General features: G+C 42.1%; 2 protein-coding genes across 8 annotated transcripts in view; one reads left to right on the top strand and one right to left on the bottom strand.

The window, feature by feature from the left end:
* Window positions 1-5,681: 5,681 nt before the first annotated feature.
* On the bottom strand, window positions 5,682-7,756 carry LOC123832844 (sperm acrosome-associated protein 5-like). Its single transcript, XM_045860704.1, has 4 exons — window positions 7,565-7,756; window positions 6,976-7,134; window positions 5,880-5,958; window positions 5,682-5,781 (listed from the first exon to the last, which is right to left on the bottom strand). Exons 1-4 carry the CDS (start codon window positions 7,704-7,706, stop codon window positions 5,682-5,684), a joined length of 480 nt encoding a protein of 159 aa, XP_045716660.1. The 5' UTR covers window positions 7,707-7,756.
* A 5,974-nt stretch (window positions 7,757-13,730) lies between these two features.
* LOC123832842 (zinc finger protein 182) overlaps window positions 13,731-18,519 on the top strand; it is a 29,086-nt gene continuing 24,297 nt past the window's right edge. For 4 of the 7 annotated variants that reach the window (XM_045860696.1, XM_045860694.1, XM_045860695.1 and 1 more), the window contains exons 1-2: window positions 13,738-14,352; window positions 15,346-15,402. In XM_045860696.1, coding sequence (XP_045716652.1) covers window positions 15,388-15,402 — 15 coding nt within the window. In that variant the 5' untranslated portion in view covers window positions 13,738-14,352; window positions 15,346-15,387. Of the gene's footprint in view, window positions 14,353-15,345; window positions 15,403-18,519 lie in introns of all 7 variants that reach the window. The other 3 variants (XM_045860693.1, XM_045860691.1, XM_045860692.1) reach the window with 3 other exon arrangements.

Genomic DNA, 18,519 nt, shown 5'->3' with positions numbered 1-18,519 from the left:
CCAATTGCCTTTTGAAAAGTTAGTACAAGTTTTCACTCCCACTAATAATGAATGAAAATGCCCCTTCTAATCATTTTGTCATGTTTTAAAAAAAATGCTTATTTTTAGAGAGAAGGGAAGGGAAGGAGAAAGAGAGGGAGAGAAATAACAGTGTGTGATTGCCTCTTGCATGCCCCCTACTGGGAACCTGGCCCATAACCCAGGTATGTGCCCTGTCTGGGAATCGAACCAGGGACGCTTTGCTTTGTAGGCTCGTGCTCAATCCACTGAGCTACACCAACCTGGGCAATTTTGTCATATTTTTAATCTTTGCCATTTGATAGTTGAAAACATCTCATTTCTTTCTTCTGTTTTATTTATTTAATTATTAATAAGTTTGAGTATCTTTTCAGGACAAGCCATTCATATAGAAAAGCCACTGGAAACAGCTTGGGTGTGCTCTCAATTTGGGTGGGTGGGGGTTTCAGTGAATTACCAGAGTGGTGCTAACAGTGTCATCCAGGTTAATGGAGACTCAGATATGGCACTGTCCTGCTGCCTCTGTGGTAGGAGGGCTCAGAAAAGGAACAATGGCCTCTACCAGCACCTCTGTCTGGTAGAAAGCTGTCCCTCAGCTTCTCACCCTGATGTCAGACAGTTCAGTTTCTTCTATATGCCTCTGGTGCCTTTTGAGCTGTTGCCCCAGCACTGGAGCTCAGAACAAGTCCTACTAAGTGCGTGTATGGATCCTTTAAGAGGAATACCTGGGACTCCAAGAGCCCTCTGTCTCACTCAGCCACAATCCCTGCTGTTTTTTACAGCCAGAAGTTGTGGGGACTTTTCTTCCTGGCACTGAAACCCTGGGTTGAGAGGGCCTGGTGTGGGGCTGGGACCCCTTGCTCCTCAAGGGGATCGCTGAAGCAGAGATATCCCTCCCAATTTTTATCCATCAGACATGGTTGGGGGACCAGTCTGTTCTGTGTCTCTGCCCTTCCTACCAGTCTTAATGTGGCTTCTTCTTTATTTCCTTAGTTGTAGGACTTATGTTCAGCTAGATTTCAGGCAATTCTGAATGATGGTTGTTCTGTAGTTTAGTTATAATTCTGATGTGGTTGTAGGAGGATGGGAGTACTGCATTTACCTAAACTACCAGCTTTTTTAAAAAAATATTTATTTATTTTTAGAGAGAGTGGAAGGGAGGGAGAAAGAGAGGGTGAGAAACATCAATGTGGGAGAGAAACATCGATTGGTTGCCTCTCATACACATCTTGACTGGGGACTGAACCTGCAACCTAGGTATGTGCCCTGATCGGTCACTTTGCAGGACAACACCAAACCAACCAAGCCACATTGGTCAGGGCTACACTGCCATCTTGACTGGAAGCCAAGATGTTTCTATTTACACCTCCCATGTGAAATTTACACTTATTAAAATGTATTTCCCTAATTACTTTGAGGCCCTGAAACCCAAACAGATGTGCCAAAGTCTTATAACATTTTCTTATAACTTATAACATACCATTACAGGGTATCCTGTTACCAAACCAGATGTGATTGCCTCTTTGGAGAAGAGGGGACTTTGGATCATAGAGAAAGAAATCTCAATTTATTTTTTTTAGATTTATTTATTTATTTTTAGAGAGGGAAGGGAGGGAGAAAGAGAGAGAGAGAAACATCAATGTGCGGTTGCTGGGGGCCGTGGCCTGCAACCTAGGCATGTGCCCTGACTGGGAATAGAACCTGTGATGCTTTGGTTCGCAGCTTGCTCTCAGTCCGCTAAGCTACACCAGCCAGGGCTTGAAATCTCAATTTTGAATTGTACAGGTAAATAAGAAATGAACAGGTGAGAGACGATGAGAGTAAGATCCCCGTGGACCAGTGAGGGCTGGATATCTTTGAAGGCTCAAAACTATATTCCTAAAGGATTTGAACTTTTTCTTGGTTAACTCCAAATTGTTAGTTTTGTGAGTTACTGTCTGATGGTAATCTTAGAATGACATGGTGCTTATTCTCTTGGTCACCTCAGTTATTTTCAGCTTTCCTGAAAGTCTGTTTTCATTCTATTTGAGTCCCCTCCCTCCAAATCCTGGGTCTACTGCTTTTTCAAAATCCTTTCTTCCTACTCATGGCTTCCTAAACCTATATTCACCTTCTCTCCTGAGTTTTAAGGTATAGTTTCTTAAACAATCAAAGTCACACATTTATTACTTTCCTGTTCCAATTTTTATTAGAGAAATTTGGGGTTTTTTTCCTCCTCAAACTCAAGGTGTAGGATAGACATGTACTTCTGAGTAGTATATAGACTTAAAATAAAAGTAAGCCCCACCAGAGATCTGGTTATGGCAAAGGTGTATTTACAGGGTATGGCTTCTTCTTCTTTCTATAAGTCTGGCAAGTTGATGACCAGCTGGAAAGGCACCAGGAAAACCAAAAGAGACACCTGAGGCAAGCTATATCCATTAACAAGAAGAATGTAACTTAGGAGATAGGTCATGAATGTCATGGATTTGTAAATCCATTTCCTCAGAATACATGGGTGGTTTCTTTATCACCCACACCATATAGAAAAGTTCTACAGATAATTTAGCCTTACTGAGTCCTAATAGAGCTTCATAACACAGGAATGTTGTCAATGTACTGAATGTGGTAAATTATTAATTCAAGGTAGGTATGAGAAAAAGGACAGAGTGAAACCCCATCACTATACTGTGGGTGAGAAAAGTCATAATTATAACCCATTCTTTATTCAGCATAACACAACTCAAGCTGGAAAGGAAACTTATTAATTCATGAGTGTAGAAAAACTCTCCACAAGAATTTACTCTTTACTGCAAGCAGGAGAAAAACCCTATGAATGTGCAGAATACAGAAAAGCCTTCAACAAGAAGGCATACATCAGTGTACATAAGAGAGTGCACACAGGAGAAAAAAACCTTCGAATGTAACAAATGTGGCAAATCTTTCAGAGAGAAATCAACACTGCATAAACATCAAAGAACTCATAAAGGTGAAAACCCATATGAATGCAATGAGTGTGGCAAAACCTTCTGAGAAAAGAGAAAGCTCAATATACATCAGAGAATTCACCCAGGAGAATGTTCTCAGAGTGGGAAAACCTTCAATCAAAAGGTACACCTCAGTGTACACCAGAGAACACACATAGGAGATAAACCATGTGAATGTAATAGATATGGCAAATCCTTTAGAGAGAAATCAACACTATGTAGACATCGAAGAACTCATACAAGAGAGAAACCTTACATGTGTTGAGACAGTGAAAAGCCTTCACCCTTAAGCTGAGTCTCAGTGTCCATCAAATAATTCATATAAGAGAAAAATTTGATGGATGTAGTATATGTGGAAAAGTCTTCTGGGAGTCATAGCTTATGTTACATCAGAGAGCTCATACAGGAGAAAAATTTGAGAAATCCTATGAATGCTGTGAATGCAATGAATGTGATAAAGCTTTCTTCCAGAAATCCTGTCTCATTATTCATCAGAGAGTTCACACAGGGGAAAAACCCCTGTGAGTGTAAATGTATGTGATAAAGCTTTTGTCTGGAAATTATACCTTATTATATGTCAAAGAACTCATATAGGAGAGAAACACTATAAATGTGATAAGTGTAGTAGAGCCTTCAGTGAGAGGTCAAAACTCGCTGTACATCAGAGAACCCACATAAGATAGAAACCCTATGACTGTCCTCAATATGAGAAAAACCTTCTGCCAGAAGTTAAGGCTCACGATGGGTTAAAGAACTCAGAGAAGAGAAAGTTTATGACAACTGAAAATGGGAAATCCTTCATAGAAAAGTCAAAGAAAAAGGAAAAATGAGGTTGGGGATCATGTTTTAGTTAAGATGGTCAGGCAAGGCCTTTCTGAGAATGTGACATTTTGAGCTTAGACCTGAAAATGAGGTGTTAGCCATACTGGGGGTAAGAACATTCCAGGCAGAAGGAATAGCAAGAACCAAGGTCCTGATGCAAAACAACTTGGCCTCTGTACTTGTTATCCTGAGTTTGTACTGACTGACTATTTTATATCAGAGAGATTGTTCAAGTCTGTAATCTTTTGAAGCTTTGAATGTATGAGAGCCTTTAGCTAAAAGCTAAACCTCACTGTAAATCTTGGCACAGTATCAACAGAAACCCACTTTATTTTGATAAACATAGTTCAATGGAAATAATTAGGGAAATATTTCAGTATTAATACTAAAATTCTTATAGAAAAGTTAATAAAATATATTATTAAGAATAGCTGTTTGGCATCTCTCATAATGGGGAATAAGTACCATGAACAAGAAATAAAAGGTTTATGAATGTATACAAAGTTACAGATTTAAAGATAACCACTAAAGGAACAATGATTATAAATATACTATAAATGTCATAAATTATTAGAAAGGATGTGTAATCAGAACAAATTAAAGAAAAAAAACACTAGGGCATCAAATCCAATTTCCAGAAGTAGCAACAATTGATAATACAGTATTTTTTCTCCAGCCTCTTTTATGGTCAAAGTTTTGGGTGTGCTTCACCCTTTCTGAGCTTGATCATTCAGTCTTCCCAGAAATACCTGATAAGCTTTTAGGAAATTTGCTTGTTCCTTAAAGTTACCAGAGTTTATTTCTTCTGCTTTTAATGAATAACTATCACATTCAGGAATTGGTACAATGAGTAATGGCACCCATTATGGACCCTCAAGGAAATGCAAGATTTAGTTATCTAGACTGGTTGGGGCTGAAATCCAGTTGGCATTAAGGATGGGGCCTTGGGAATTCCTTGACATATAGTGGCAGATAGCTGCTTTAATGACCATCTGTGCTTAACTTGGGTGAAGTAAACACTGAAAACAAGGCTTTGAGTAGATGAGTATCCATCCCTGACCAAAGAGTACAAAGGACATAAAGGACTGCTTCTTCATGGGGGTGGCTGCTTCCAATGGGGCTGGCAGCACAGAGTTGCAAGTTCAGATTCCTAAATTCTCTGCTCCAGGCACAGACTAAAACCCAGGCATTCCATAAAAGTTTGAAATTATTACTTTGTGTATTCATTGAATCCCTGGGCTAAATTCCACGCCTATCATTTTAAACTTAGGATATTGATTGTGAAAGAGGGAATGGGGGCTAAGAGTTAGAATGGTAATATGTGGGAGGATGTGGAAGAATGTGAGTACTTTGAACTTTTATTTCCCACTGAGCTTCCTGAAGAGACTGTATCTGCTTTAATTAAAGAGCCTGTAGTGCCCTCAACTGAGAATGATACTTTTTAAAGGAAGCCAATTATCTTTACCCTTCACTTTATGTGCTTTACAAACATTAATTCTCCCACAACCCCATGAGATAGTTACTATAATTATCATCCTCATTTTACAGGTGAGAAACTGAGGCATGGAAATATTAAGTGCCTCCCTTAAGGTACAGAGTTTGTAAGTGATAGGGATGGTATTTGAACCTGAGAGAACCTATGCTCTTAATCACTACACTATGTTCTACACCCTCTACAACCTTGAGTGATCTGGTATCCAGATTAGAGCTTTAAATATATGACTGTGGTTGAATGGGGGTACCTCCAGTCATTGGAAAAATGAATAGGGTCAAGCATCAGAGGTCTCTTGCATTGCTTACAGGTAGGTACCATCCTTTATTAAGTCCACAAAAGAAAGAAAAGGAAGAAAAGTAAAATCTGTCTCTGGGAATGAGTCATGAAGTCATTCTCTCCATGTCAGGTTTTGCATTCATATTACACCCCTTGAGCCACTCAGATAAATCATGGCCATAACAGTACTGGATCCAGGAACCCCTGGGAAAAGGAAGGAAGGAGGGAGGATGAAGTGGATAGGCTGATGGGATGGTGGTGCCACCAGCTGCCAAGGGTCCAAGCCATTCCCGTGAACTTACCAGGCATTCATACCATTCTGTGAGGACACTACCTTCTTGATACACAAGATGTCATCCAGAATATGGCGGTTGAGAAGGTCTGGGAGAAAGACAGAGATATAATGATCTGGTGCATTGGAGACAGGGTAACAGTGTATGTAGGGTCCAGGGGTCCTGGTTTTCTTGGGGCCTGAATAACATCAACAACTACATTAGCTGATTCTGGATAACCTTGACATACTTGTCAGCTGGTTACCTCAACTATCATGTTGGCTGGTTCTGTATAATCTTAACTCATTTTGACTCATCCTGAATGACCTTGACTGTCATGTTGGCTGGTTATAAATAACCTCAACCACCATATTGATTGGTTCTGGACAGTCTTAAAGTCCATGTTGGCCAGTGCTATATATCTTCAACTCTAATTTTATGTGGTTATGAATTATCTCAATTGCAATGGTAGCTGACCTGACATCACGTCAACCACCATGTTGGTTGGCTGGGAAGGTGCTCAACTGAAAGGTTGGTCAGTCCTGGTGACTTTAAACACTGTGTTGTCAGGTCCTGGATAACCTCAACTCTCATTTTGACTGGTTATGATATGAATGACCCAAATAACCTCAGTATCCATTTTGATCTGTCTTGGACAACCTCAAACGCCATTTTGTCCAACCTTGAACAACTTCTGCTACTCAATTTTGTATTCAACAACACTACAATTTATCTGGAAATTTCTATCCTTTCTGCACAGAGGTACCTTGTTTCTATTCCTACAATTAGGTATCTGCTTCTTCCTCCATCCCAGGGGATGAACAACCTCAACCCCAAATCAGGGCAATCTCAATTCCACATGAGGTTAAGTTTCCTGTTTCCTGAGTTCCAGAAAACTACAGCCTCCATTCTGGGTGAGGTTTAGGAGCTATGAGTCCTCCTGACCCAGACAACATTTCAGTGCAGTCTGGGTTAGGAGAAAGGGTGGTGTCTCTAACAGCCCAGGCAACTCTGCTGCTTTCCCTATTGTTTTTCTGCTTGTTACTGGAGATTGTGGCTTAGATAACCTTGCCCTCTGTGTGTTGGGGCCAGGCAGGGCTTCTGGGCATCCCCATTGCCACCTTACCACGACACTCCATGTGGCAGAGGTTCTTGGTGGGTGTAACACCATTGTCACACCACCAGGCAGAATTCAGCTGGAAAATGCCATAGTCACTGCTGCCGTCAGGATTGTGGTTCATGAAGGCGGTGTCAAAACCACTCTCATAATGTGCTATGCATAGCCCTGGGGAAGAGAGAGGGAAGGTAGCAGGTGGGCATGCATTCTAGGAATAGAAGAGGTTAGGAGGAGCAGGGTGGGGACAGGGATGGTTGTCATCTCAGTTGTGGGGTTGATGTTCTTGGTTTGGTGGTGGTGTTGATGTTGGTGATTTTGGTGAGATGTCAATGATAACATTGTTTATGGTATTCATGGTGGTAATAGCAGTGATAACATTGATGGTAGTGATGGTGTTGATGGTAGAGATGAGGGTGATTGTGAAGGTGATGATGGTAATCACATTAGAGTTGGTTAAACCACTCATCAGTTAGTCAGGGGGTGACTGAGAGGATTATGCCCTGACCTAGGGGTGTGATAAATGACAAGGGGGGGCCTGTATCTGAGTGTGGTGGGAGGTTTGGGGTATAGGTTGGGCATGGGGCAACTGAGGTCTCACAGTCTCCAATGCTGTAGCCTTGGAAGCCATTGAGGCCCGCCTTCTCCAGCTTCATTGCCAGGTCGCAGCGTTCATAGATCTTGGCATCCACAGTGGCAACTATCAGCATGAGGGTCACCACCACAGTCCCCCAGGCTTGCATTATGACTACCACAAGCCTTCCTAGTAGATTCCTTGCTCCAGACTCACCATGCAGTGTTCAGAACTAGGGCATTCTGGAACTCTGGGCTTTATGAGTAAAGACCTAAGTCATAGATGTTCTGGAACACAGAAGCCTGAGGGTTGGGTACCTCACCATCTTCTTCAGTGCCAGCCCTGTTACACACACACACACACACACACACACACAGAAAAAGAAAGACACTGACATATACACAGAGATGGAAGGAGACAAAAGACAAAAACAGGGAAAAACTGAGATGTCAGAGATACAGAGAGAGGGGTGCTGGGGACACACAAAGGACAGACAGGATTCATGTTTGGCTCGCATTTCTTTACATTCTTTAACACTGTGTCACTCTACTGTTAATTATTCTCTAGCACTTGGTTACCTCCATTTTCTTTCTTTCTTTCTTTGGTTACTTCCATTTTTACTCACTCTGTCCTGTACCTCCATTCCCCCCATTCTGCTGAGTGGTCAGCTCTGTTCACTACACTGTGCCTACTACCACCTCAGATTCCTTGTGTTTTGTAAAATATGACTACCACACCCTCATTCACTGGCCCCCATTACCTCCATTTACTCATTCTTACCACATTTTTCACTTATTGTGCCTTGTTTCATCCTAATTTATTGGAATCTGCCCCATGTTACTCCACAGTATGCCTCATTTTACATGTTATATGTTACATATTATATGTATACACACTCTACTGCTTTTTCAACTCTGTTTTTAGTCTACCTTTTATTCCCCACTTGCTTACACTGCCTCTCATCCACTCATTCATTCACACCGGGTCTCCTATTACTACAATTTCCCTAACTCTCTACTTATCATTATCCCAATTCTCCCATGTCATATTCGTTTTTCACCTCCATTCACTCACATTCATTTCCTACTTTCACCTCCACTTCCTTGACACTGCATCAAATGACTCCCATTCAGTCTCATGTGGCCCATCCTTCAGCTTTGTTCATTGACTCCAGACCTCATTTTTCTCCCTTATTCTCTCCCTGTCATTTCTTCACCTCTGTTTTCTCTAATGCTGCCTCTACATACCTCCATTTCCTGGACTTGTGTCTCATATTACTCCTAAACACTAGCTCAAGTTACCTAGGTATACTCACTCTGTGCTTGGCTGCCTCCATGCTTTCTCAATTTTCTCTTCATTGCCTCCATTTACTCTCACTCTGCCTTTCATTATCTCATTCATTTAAATCCACTCCCAGTGTAACCCCTATTTCCAATTATCACTCCCATTCTGCTCCTGATTCAAGTCTAGTTCCTCCCGTTCTGCTCCACAATACCCCCATTTAGTCACTCTACCTCAAATTCACCACTTTTTGCTCATGTTGTGCCCCATTTTCCCCACCTTACTCATCATCTTGGGCCATGTGAGTGGACCTTCATTCCCTCTTCCTTTGCCTCACAATACCCAGTTACCTACCTTACTCTGCCTTTTACTTCTGTCTCTTGTCACCCTGCCCAACATTGCCTTCATTTACTCACATGCTTCAGTTCATTCACCTGGACTGATTCACACTGGGATTCCTGTATGTCCCTGGAACACTGCCCTGCATTACCCCTATCTTATCCTAGCCTGCCTCTCATTCACCTTTTGTCACTCTCCTTCCCCTCATAGTATCTCCACTCAAACTCAACCTGATTCATGTAGTCATAGTCTACTATGGATTTATCTCCATTCCCTCTTGGTGGGGCTCCGCCTGCAGGCCCCCCCCACCCAGCCACCACGATGAGAATAAGTCTACCAAAACATGATCTGCTTGGGGAGGAAAGGTGGCCCATCTCTCAAAGGAGAAGGGCCAGGAGCCTGTTCCTCAATGGGCTTTTTATTGGGCTTGTTTACACAAGAATTCAGGTAAAGCTCATTAATCATTGCCAGGCAGTAAGGATCAAACAATGGATAACAAAGAACTCTGAGGGTCTATTTTGAGTCAGGGTCAGATAGCTAAAGAGCTGTAAAACTTTGAGGAACAAACTTACTTCTTGCTTGGACACTTATCATTTAATTGAGAGCATTCTAAACAAAGCAGGTTTCATAGGATTTTACATATTCTTTCTTAGGTCTGATCGCCCAGGGAACCTGCCCATTCCAGCACAGGGCTGCACCGCCCTCTGTCATTGTTTCAGGCTTAGGTGGAGCAAGGGAAGTAAGGCAGCCAAGAGATTAGTAGATTTCTCATAGACAATGAGGACTCAGGCTTTGTCAAAGCCAAGGGGCGAGGGTCCATCACTCCCTTTTGCTGTAGCCCCCAAAGTCCTTCCTTGGGGGCCTCCCACATGATCGTGCCTGTCTTAGATTGCCCGCCCCCCCTTGGGGAATCTTATCCATCATTGGCTAACCGATCAAGCGTTGGCGGCCAGTTATGATGAAGTAAAAGGAGCAGAAGCTGAGCTCCTACCAGGGAGATAAGCTTTTGTCTCCTTGGTGGCTTATGGTCCAAGGTCACTCCTTCAGCCTTAGCCTTGGTGGGGGTTACAGCTTCTGAAAGCAGGCAAGGCAGTTCCCAACACCCTCTTATTTTGTCCTTTGTGCATCCCATCTTCCCTTTATACACCACATTACCTCCATTCACTTCCACCTTCCCCTGAAATTCACCTCTTTGCTCATACTGTGCCTCATAAACCACGCTTCATTAACACTGTAATCCTTAGTATTCATATCAACTCTAATGCATTATCAACTCCATTCATATTTCTGCCTTTCATTACCGCCATTCATTGTGAGTGAACTCACAGTCTGCTCCACTTTAACTCATTGCCACTTAGATTGTATCTTATTTTCCCATCATGTACTCTGTCTCATTCATAACTTCAGATTATAGCACAATCTAATGTATAGTTACTTCCTCACTCTGTCCCACACTACTCACGTTCAATCCACTCAACTGCTCTTTCATCTCCATTCCATAGTCCTTTGCCTCTCCAGATTCACTCTCAGTTTGTCCTTCATTCACCATTATTCACCACCCTCCCAGTACCACGTGTCTCACATTTACTGTCACATTAACCAAGACAAAAAAGTCTGATGAGACTATCAGTCAGGATTTGGTTTGACTGCATATACCGACACCAATACAAATACCAGTGGCTTTAAGAGTCTGGAAGGGGCCCTGGCTGGTGTGGCTCAGTGGATTGAGTGCCAGCCTGCAAACCAAAGGGTCACTGTTTCCATGCCCATTCAGGGTACATGCCTGGGTTGCAGGCGAGGTCCCCAGTAGGAGGCGTGAGAGGCAACCACAAATTGATGTTTCTCTCTCTCTTTCTCCCTCCCTTCCTTTCTATCTAAAATAAGTAAAATCTTAAAAAAAGAGGTTGGAAGGGGATTCCTCACTTGGAGGTAGGTAGTTTAGGGCAAGCGTGATGGTTCCAAGGTCACCAGAGAACTGTCTCCTGTGCTGTTGCTCCATCAACCTCGCCTTCTACCTCATGGTCCAAAATGACTGCTCACAATTGGCAGCTTTCATAGGTTTGATAAAATGTATGTTAAGAGCAACTGTAATGATTCATCAGTGAGGTAGAGGGCCTTTGGGTGGGAGTGTCACATATGCAGACATGGTGGTGGGACCATCTGTCAGCTTTCTAGACTACTTCACCTAAATAGCTACCTGCTGCTTAGGCCACTGTATGAGGAGGTCTTGCCTGTAGGGCCTGATGGTAGAGGATATCCAGGACAGAGAGTGGGGGTCCCAGCTCTGCAGCAGAAAAGCTGGCCTCACATATCTTGTGGGTGTGTATTGTGAACCCTAGGACAGTTTCTGAGGGGCTGTATCACTGGCCCAAGAACATTTTTGGAGCTGGCAACCACTGCACCCCAACACCCACCAACCCTAAAGGGTTTCTTTCTCCATGTGTATGTGTGTGTGTGTGTGTGTGCACATACAAGGTGGTAAGGAAATATTGTTTACAGGCTGGAAGAGGCCAGACTAGGATGAGCCTAAAGGTCCACTTGCTCCTATTTTCTACTTACTAATGCATTCAGAGGGCTTATAAATTTTGTTCCCAGGGAGCAAGAGATCTGAGTTATTCCCTTGCTTTCTCTCTTTGTTTTGTCTGCTAGGAAGCTCCATCTGTACTTCTGGAAAAAAAACATTCCTTGGCTAGTTTTAATGCTTCTAGAATGAGGAACCTCAGATACTTTCTGGAAGTTCTGTGGGATATTGAATAAACAAGAGTATTATTGGGTGGCAGTTAAGGATCTGACCTTGGGAAACTGTGTGACCTTGGGAAAGTTATTTAGTCTCTCTGTGACTCAGTTTCTTTATCTGAGAAGTATGGGGGATGCATAGGACTGTTCACAGAAAGTGGGGGCTCTCTGAGGCAGGTCATGTCATGTGCTTCACATAGTGCCTGGCAAGGAGGAAGTAATGTGATAGGTCCGAGCCCTCTTTATTACTTGCTGGGCCTGTTGGCAGGAGCCTCCTCACTTTTTGCCCTTGCCCTTGCCCTCTGCAGTCCAGTCTCAACACCATCTTTTTATTTTTTCTTCTTATTAAAAAAATTTTATACATACACAATCTAATTTTATTTAAATCATCATCATCAGCATTTATATTAGCACTTGCCATGTGCCAGGCATTGTTCTAAACCCTTTCAATTATCAACACATTTGTCACTACAACCCTAAAGTAGTAGGTATTGTCAGTACCCCAGTTTTATAGATGAGGAAACAACCCAGAGAAGTTGAGTCCTACCCTAGGTTACACAACGGGTAGGTGTGGGTCTCCATCATGGTGGTCCGTTGTTTTTGTTTGTTTTTGCTTCTGTTTTCTTCCCTGCTATATTCTCACCATCTAGAACACTACCTGCCATGTGGGAGGAAATTAAATCCCTATGGAACTTATGTTCATTCTAGTGATGCAAAATAGGCAAAAAACAGGAGCCAAATATATGTGTATTTTTAACAATAAGATATAATATTAGATCGCTTCAGGCTCGTCTTTTAAATATCTGATCCCTCTTATGGCTTCCCATTAGGTCCAGGATGAAGTAAGAGCTCTGTTCTTTTTTTTTTTAAGATTTTTATTTATTTATTTTTAGAGAGGGAAGGAAGGGAGGGAGGGAGAGAGAGAGAGAGAGAGAGGGAGAGAGAGAGAAACAGAGAAACATCAATGTGCGGTTGCTGGGGGTTATGGCCTGCAACCCAGGCATGTACCCTGGCTGGGAATCGAACCCGGGACACTTTGGTTCCCAGCCCGCGCTCAATCCACAGAGCTATGCCAGCTAGGGCTAAGAGCTCTGCTGTTGATAGAGGAGGCCCTACAACATCTGGTCCCCATTCACCTCTCCCTTGTGCACACCTCCTACACTGCCAGTACAATGACACAGTTTTTGTTCCTCCAAGACACCAAACTAGGTCCTACCTCCAGGCCTTTAACATCGGTGCCCTCCACCAGAAAGCTCTTTGCTTCAGATATTTGTGTGGCCTGCTTCTTTTGCATTGTGTAACTGTCATTTCTGACGAAAGAAGGTCGTCCCTGTGGACCCAGAGGAAGCAACTTGTCAACCCCTACTTAACACAACCCCTTCCGCTCCAAAGTGTGTACGTGTGTGTGTGTGTGTGCGCGCGCGTGTCCTAGGTCGCCGTCTGTTTATTCTTCAGCTTCTGGTTTGCCTTTAAACGCTTGACTGTCAACTCCCAGCCCTAGCCACTGGATGGAGCCAGAGCTACCTCCTATACTATGTCCACGCCTTGCAATTATGCTTCGCATCCCATCTTACTGTTGAATTACACCTGCAAACATGATGCTGCCCTCCAAATTCAAGACACCAAAATCCTTCGTGTTTGAACTATCCTTAATTGGGTGCTTTCCCTCCCCGTCATAAGAAAACTGGTCTTGGAAATTTTAGGAATGCTGATCTCTGCCAAACAAAGTAAAACACCTGCTGGATGCGTCCATCTTCCAAGAGAGGAGATGCGGTGGGCGTAGCCATCTGCTTGGAGTGACATCACTGGCGCGGCCATCTTCCCTCAGCGCCTGCGCAGTGGTCTCATGGCGCTCACTTGGGGCGGTGGGAGGGGGCCGCAGGTTGACTATTGGCGGACAAGGGCTCCGAGCTCCAACTGAGTGTGCGCACAAGCGGCCCCTGCAACCCTGTAGGCTGTGGTGCCGGAGTTGGTTCCGAAGCGGAAGTATTTTCTTGGGGCTAGTTCTTGCAACGGTCTCCTCTGCAGAGAGCAGAAAATCTGTTGTTGAGAGAGAGAGAGAGGTTGAGGGGGCGAGTGCTAGGGGTGATGGACTGAGTGATGGGGACTTATGGGGGACTAGTAAAGGGGGATTTGTGGGAGTCATTGATGTAGGGGCTTGTGGGTTGAATGATAGGGGACCGAGAGGTCAGTGAAGATGGTGTTTGGGGTCAATGGTGGGCAAAGTTATGGGACTAGTCAGGATTGAATGGGGCTTATTAAACGTTGACTTTTACACATTTTCCAGCACAGTGACCTGCGCTAAGGGGTCATAGCACCCTTTAGGCCCCTCCTCAGGTGTGCCCCCCCTCTCCCTTTGCCCAAGCTCCGAGGTAGGGGCCTGGTGTCAGTGTTCCAGCTGAAGTGAATCTGCACCTGAAGGCTTCCTTCTGGTTCCTGGGCAAGACGGCCCCAGTGAGGTGAGGAGAAGGAAGAAGGCATCTGAGAGCACTCACCTGCATAAGGTCTTCACTCAGAGCCTGGGCTTGGCGTTGGGGAGGGGGTAGGGCCTCGGTCTGCGGGGTCTGTGGGGGATCAGCTAATGTCATGGAGTAGTGTTTTAAAAAGTTGTTTTCTTGGCGGTTAACAGATAATTAACACATTTAAATTCTAGATTAATTAGAAAATAAAAGAAAATCAAAAGGAACTAACTTTATCCCCCTACATTTAAATGTCCATTCTTGTCAGAGGTATGCATTTTTATACATTTAACATACATTTTTAAAATGGGTTCCTGCAATTCTGTAACCTACCTTCTTTTAGTTTACAAGTTTACTGTGATTCAGCTTATAAACTTATATAACATTTAAAAAACTTAATTTAGATATATGTACAGAAAAGTGCACAGATAGGTGAGTACAATGTGTTATAAACAGTTGTCAAATTACAATGTTGCACACCTGAAACTTATATAATGTAATAAACTAACGCTACCTTAATAAAAAGTACACACATAAGAAATATGCAGTTCCATACAACATTATTTTTAATAGCTACAGAGCATTTCATTTCCTTTGTTTCCTTATCAATCCTGTATTATGGGTCATATAGGATCGTTTAAATTTGGCATTGTTAAAGTCAATGCTGAGATGAAGGTACTTACAGAGAAATTATGATATGCTTTTTCATTAAGGGAAACACCTAGAAATACAATTTCTTGGTCAGTACATAAGTGTATAGAGAAAAAAACCTTTTGTGTTAAATGTTCACATGAGGAAAAGAGGCAAGAATACACAGGTGGTTAGTAAAACCACATGGTTGTCGAAACTCCCCGAGTTTGGACAGAGTTTGTCCATAGAGTTGTACAATGGCCGCACATCTGGCTGGTGTGAGGGAATTTGTAGGAAGATAATTCTGGACACTGGAAGCCTGATGGGGTTTCTCATATGCTCTACATTTCTCCACTCTTCCAGCTCAGACTTCACACATCTGCCTTTTTCCAAGAAGAGCAGGAAATGGCCAAAACCCAGGTAAGACTTGTCTGTTCCTTCTTGTTTTACCATGGGTATGATCAGCTACATAGGAATCTCTGACATAAAATGGGAAATTATTTGTAAATAAGCATTAGGATCAGGGAAAATGAAAGCAACAAGGCCAATGTAGACATGTGGAGGGCTTAGGGTATAACAGATACTAGTGATGAGTTGCAAATTTGTTTTTGAGCCCCTGGCAGCCAGAGGGAGGGAAATGTAACCAGTAACCTGGCTCACCTTGCTCATAATAGAGCGAGCACACCAAGTCCTTAGGAAAGAAAAGTTTCCCTGCAGTTGCCTTTCAAGGCATTTCTTTGCTGGGTCTTCCTGTGGAGGGTGGAATTGTCTTCAACTACAGCCCAGTGAAAAATGCAGTCCCTGGTTTCCTGCAGATATTTCTTACAGCATTACTTAGTGAGGTGGAGACCTAATGTCAAAATGTAGTTTGGAAATGAAATATCAGGGAACTGTGTGTCTTCCAAATGGTTTTCCTAAAGTAATTTTCTCAGTTGGAATTTTGATTCTCATTTGTCTAAGACACAAAGTCCTGCAGAAACCCATAGGCCACCACTTTTTTCCTTTCACTTTAATTAATTTTTCCCAGAAAACAATATAGAAACAGACTCATAGATGCAGAGAAAAGACTGACAGCTATCAGAGGACGGAGGGGGTTGTGGGGCTGAGTGAAAAGGTGAAGGGATTAAGCAACAACAACAAAAAACCCTCATAGACACAGACAACAGCATGGTGATTACCAAAGGGGAAGGGGACTGGAGGCAGGTAATCTATCTATAGGTAGATTAAATGGTGATTGGTGGAGACTTGACTTGGGTGGTGAACACACAGCACAATATACAGATGATGTATTGTAGAGTTGTACACTTGAAACCTATATAATTTTATTAACCAATGTCACCCCAATAAATTCAATAAAAATGTTTATTTTAAAATTAGTGTACAGTAAAATTGATTTTGTTTTTGTCCAGTTCAATAAATGCTAACATGTATAAATTGGTGTAACTAATCTATAGAATATAGTTTCATCATGGCAAAAAAAATGCCTCATGCTACCCTACCTGTAACCTCAGGCAACCACATATCTGTTTTGTGTCAGGTTTTATCTTTTCAAAAATGTCATATAAATGGAATCATATGGTATGTAACCCCTTAAAAAATTAAATAGTCTTTTAAGATAATTGATTGACATGGAATTGTAAAAATAATACAGAGAAATCCCATGTATCCTTTACCCAGTTTCTCCCAATGTTAGCATCTCAGAAAACTAGTACAATGTCATAACTAGGATATTGACATTGATATGGTCAAGAAACATTTCTGTAACTCTTAAGGATCCCTTATGTTGCCCTTTTATAGCCACATCTACCTTTTTTCCACCCTCATCCCATTCCTAGGCTCCTAGCAATTATGGATCTGTTCTCCATTTCTAGAATTTTCTCATTTCAAGAAAGTGATAAAAATTGAACCATATAGTATGTAACCTTTTGAGATTGGGTTTTTCCCCCACTTAGTATAATTGTCTGGTGATTCAGCCGGGTTGTTGTGTGTCAGTACCACTTCCCTTTGTTATTGCTGAGTGGTATTCTACTCTATAGATGTACCACAGCTTATTTCTCTGTTCTCCTGTTGAAAGACATTTGAATTGTTTCCAGTTTTTGCCAATTATTAGTAGAGCTACCTTAAACATTCATAGCACGTTTTTGTGTGAACTTTGTCTGTTTTGTATGAAGTTTTTGTCTGTTTTAATTTCTCTACAGTAAATATTGGATTGCTAGGTCATATGGTAAGCATGTGTTTAACTTTTTAAGAATCTGCCAAATTGTTTTACAGAATGGTTGAGTCATTTTTCATTTTCACCAGCAATTAATTAACCAGTGTCACCCCAGCATTGGTTAATTAATCAATTGATCTTAAGCTCTCTTTTTAAAAACGATTTTATTTATTCATTTTTTAGAGGGAGAGGAAGGAAGGGAGAAAGAGAGGGAGAGAAACATCAATACATAGAACGTTTGTTTCTCACACGCCCCACAACTGGGGAGCTGGCTAGGAATTGAGCCTGCAGCCTTTTGGTTTGCGGGCCAGCACTCAATCCACTGAGCAACACCAACTAGGGCTTACCAGCAATTTATAAAAATTCCAATTGCTTCACATTTTTGCCAGCATTTGATATTGTCAGTATTTTTATTTTTAGTTATTCTAGTAGCACAGTGGTATCTTATCGTGGTTTTAATTTGCATTTCCCTAATAACTGATGGTGTTGAATATCTTTATATATGCTTACTTACTTTTTGTGTACCCTCTTTGGTGAAGTTTTTGTTCAGTGAAGTCTTCTGCCTATTTTTAAAAATATTTTATTTATTTATTTTTAGAGACGGGAAGGGAAGGAGAAAGAGGGAGAGAAACATCAATGTGTGAGAGATACAATGACCAGTTGCCTCTCACACACCCCCAATTGGGGACCTGGCTCACAAACCAGGCATGTGCCGTGACCAGAAATCAAGCGACCTTTTGGTTTGCAGGCCCATGCTCAATCCACTGAGCCACACTAGCTAGGGCATTCTGCCTGTTTAAATTGGATTTTCTCACTATGCATTTTTTTATTAAAATTTTTTTTTCAATCAGTTTATGTTTCATATAATTTTGTATTAGCCCTGGCTGGCGTAGCTCCGTGGATTGAGCATGGGCTGCAAACTAAAGGGTTGCAGGTTCAATTCCCAGTCAGGGCACATGCCTGGGTTGCAGGCCAGGTCCCCCGTGGGGGCCATGCAAGAGGCAACCACACATTGATGTTTCTCTCTTTCTCTTTCTCCCTCCCTTCCCATCTCTAAAAATAAATAAAATCTTTAGGAAAAAAAATTTGTATTAGTTTCAGGTGTACAGCATAGTAGTTAGACAATCATATCCTTTACAAAGTGTTCTCCCTGATATTTCCAGTACCAACTGGCACCATACATAGTTATTTTGATATTGTTGACTATATTCCTATGCTGTATATTATATCCCCATAACTATTTTGTAAGTACCAATCAGTACTTCTCAATTCCTTCACCTTTTTCAGTTTTGAGATTCTTTATGTATTCTGTGTACAAGTGCTTT

Source organism: Phyllostomus hastatus, unplaced genomic scaffold (genome assembly GCF_019186645.2).
Source record: "Phyllostomus hastatus isolate PE091 unplaced genomic scaffold, TTU_PhHast_1.1 phas_scaffold_200, whole genome shotgun sequence".
In the NCBI taxonomy this organism is placed as follows: Eukaryota; Metazoa; Chordata; class Mammalia; order Chiroptera; family Phyllostomidae; genus Phyllostomus; species Phyllostomus hastatus.
Note: the sequence above shows the minus strand (reverse complement) of the source record. Positions and strands in the feature narration are given on the sequence as shown.

What these genes read in the sequence shown, in the direction of transcription:
- LOC123832844 (XM_045860704.1), bottom strand. Translation starts at nt 7,706, where the DNA reads ATGCAAGCCTGGGGGACTGTGGTGGTGACCCTCATGCTGATAGTTGCC. An exon ending in AGGCTACAGCATTGGAGACT is followed by an intron (nt 7,135 to 7,564) that starts GTGAGACCTCAG and finishes TCTCTTCCCCAG; the next exon opens with GGCTATGCATAGCACATTAT. An exon ending in CTGCCACATGGAGTGTCGTG is followed by an intron (nt 5,959 to 6,975) that starts GTAAGGTGGCAA and finishes TCTTTCTCCCAG; the next exon opens with ACCTTCTCAACCGCCATATT.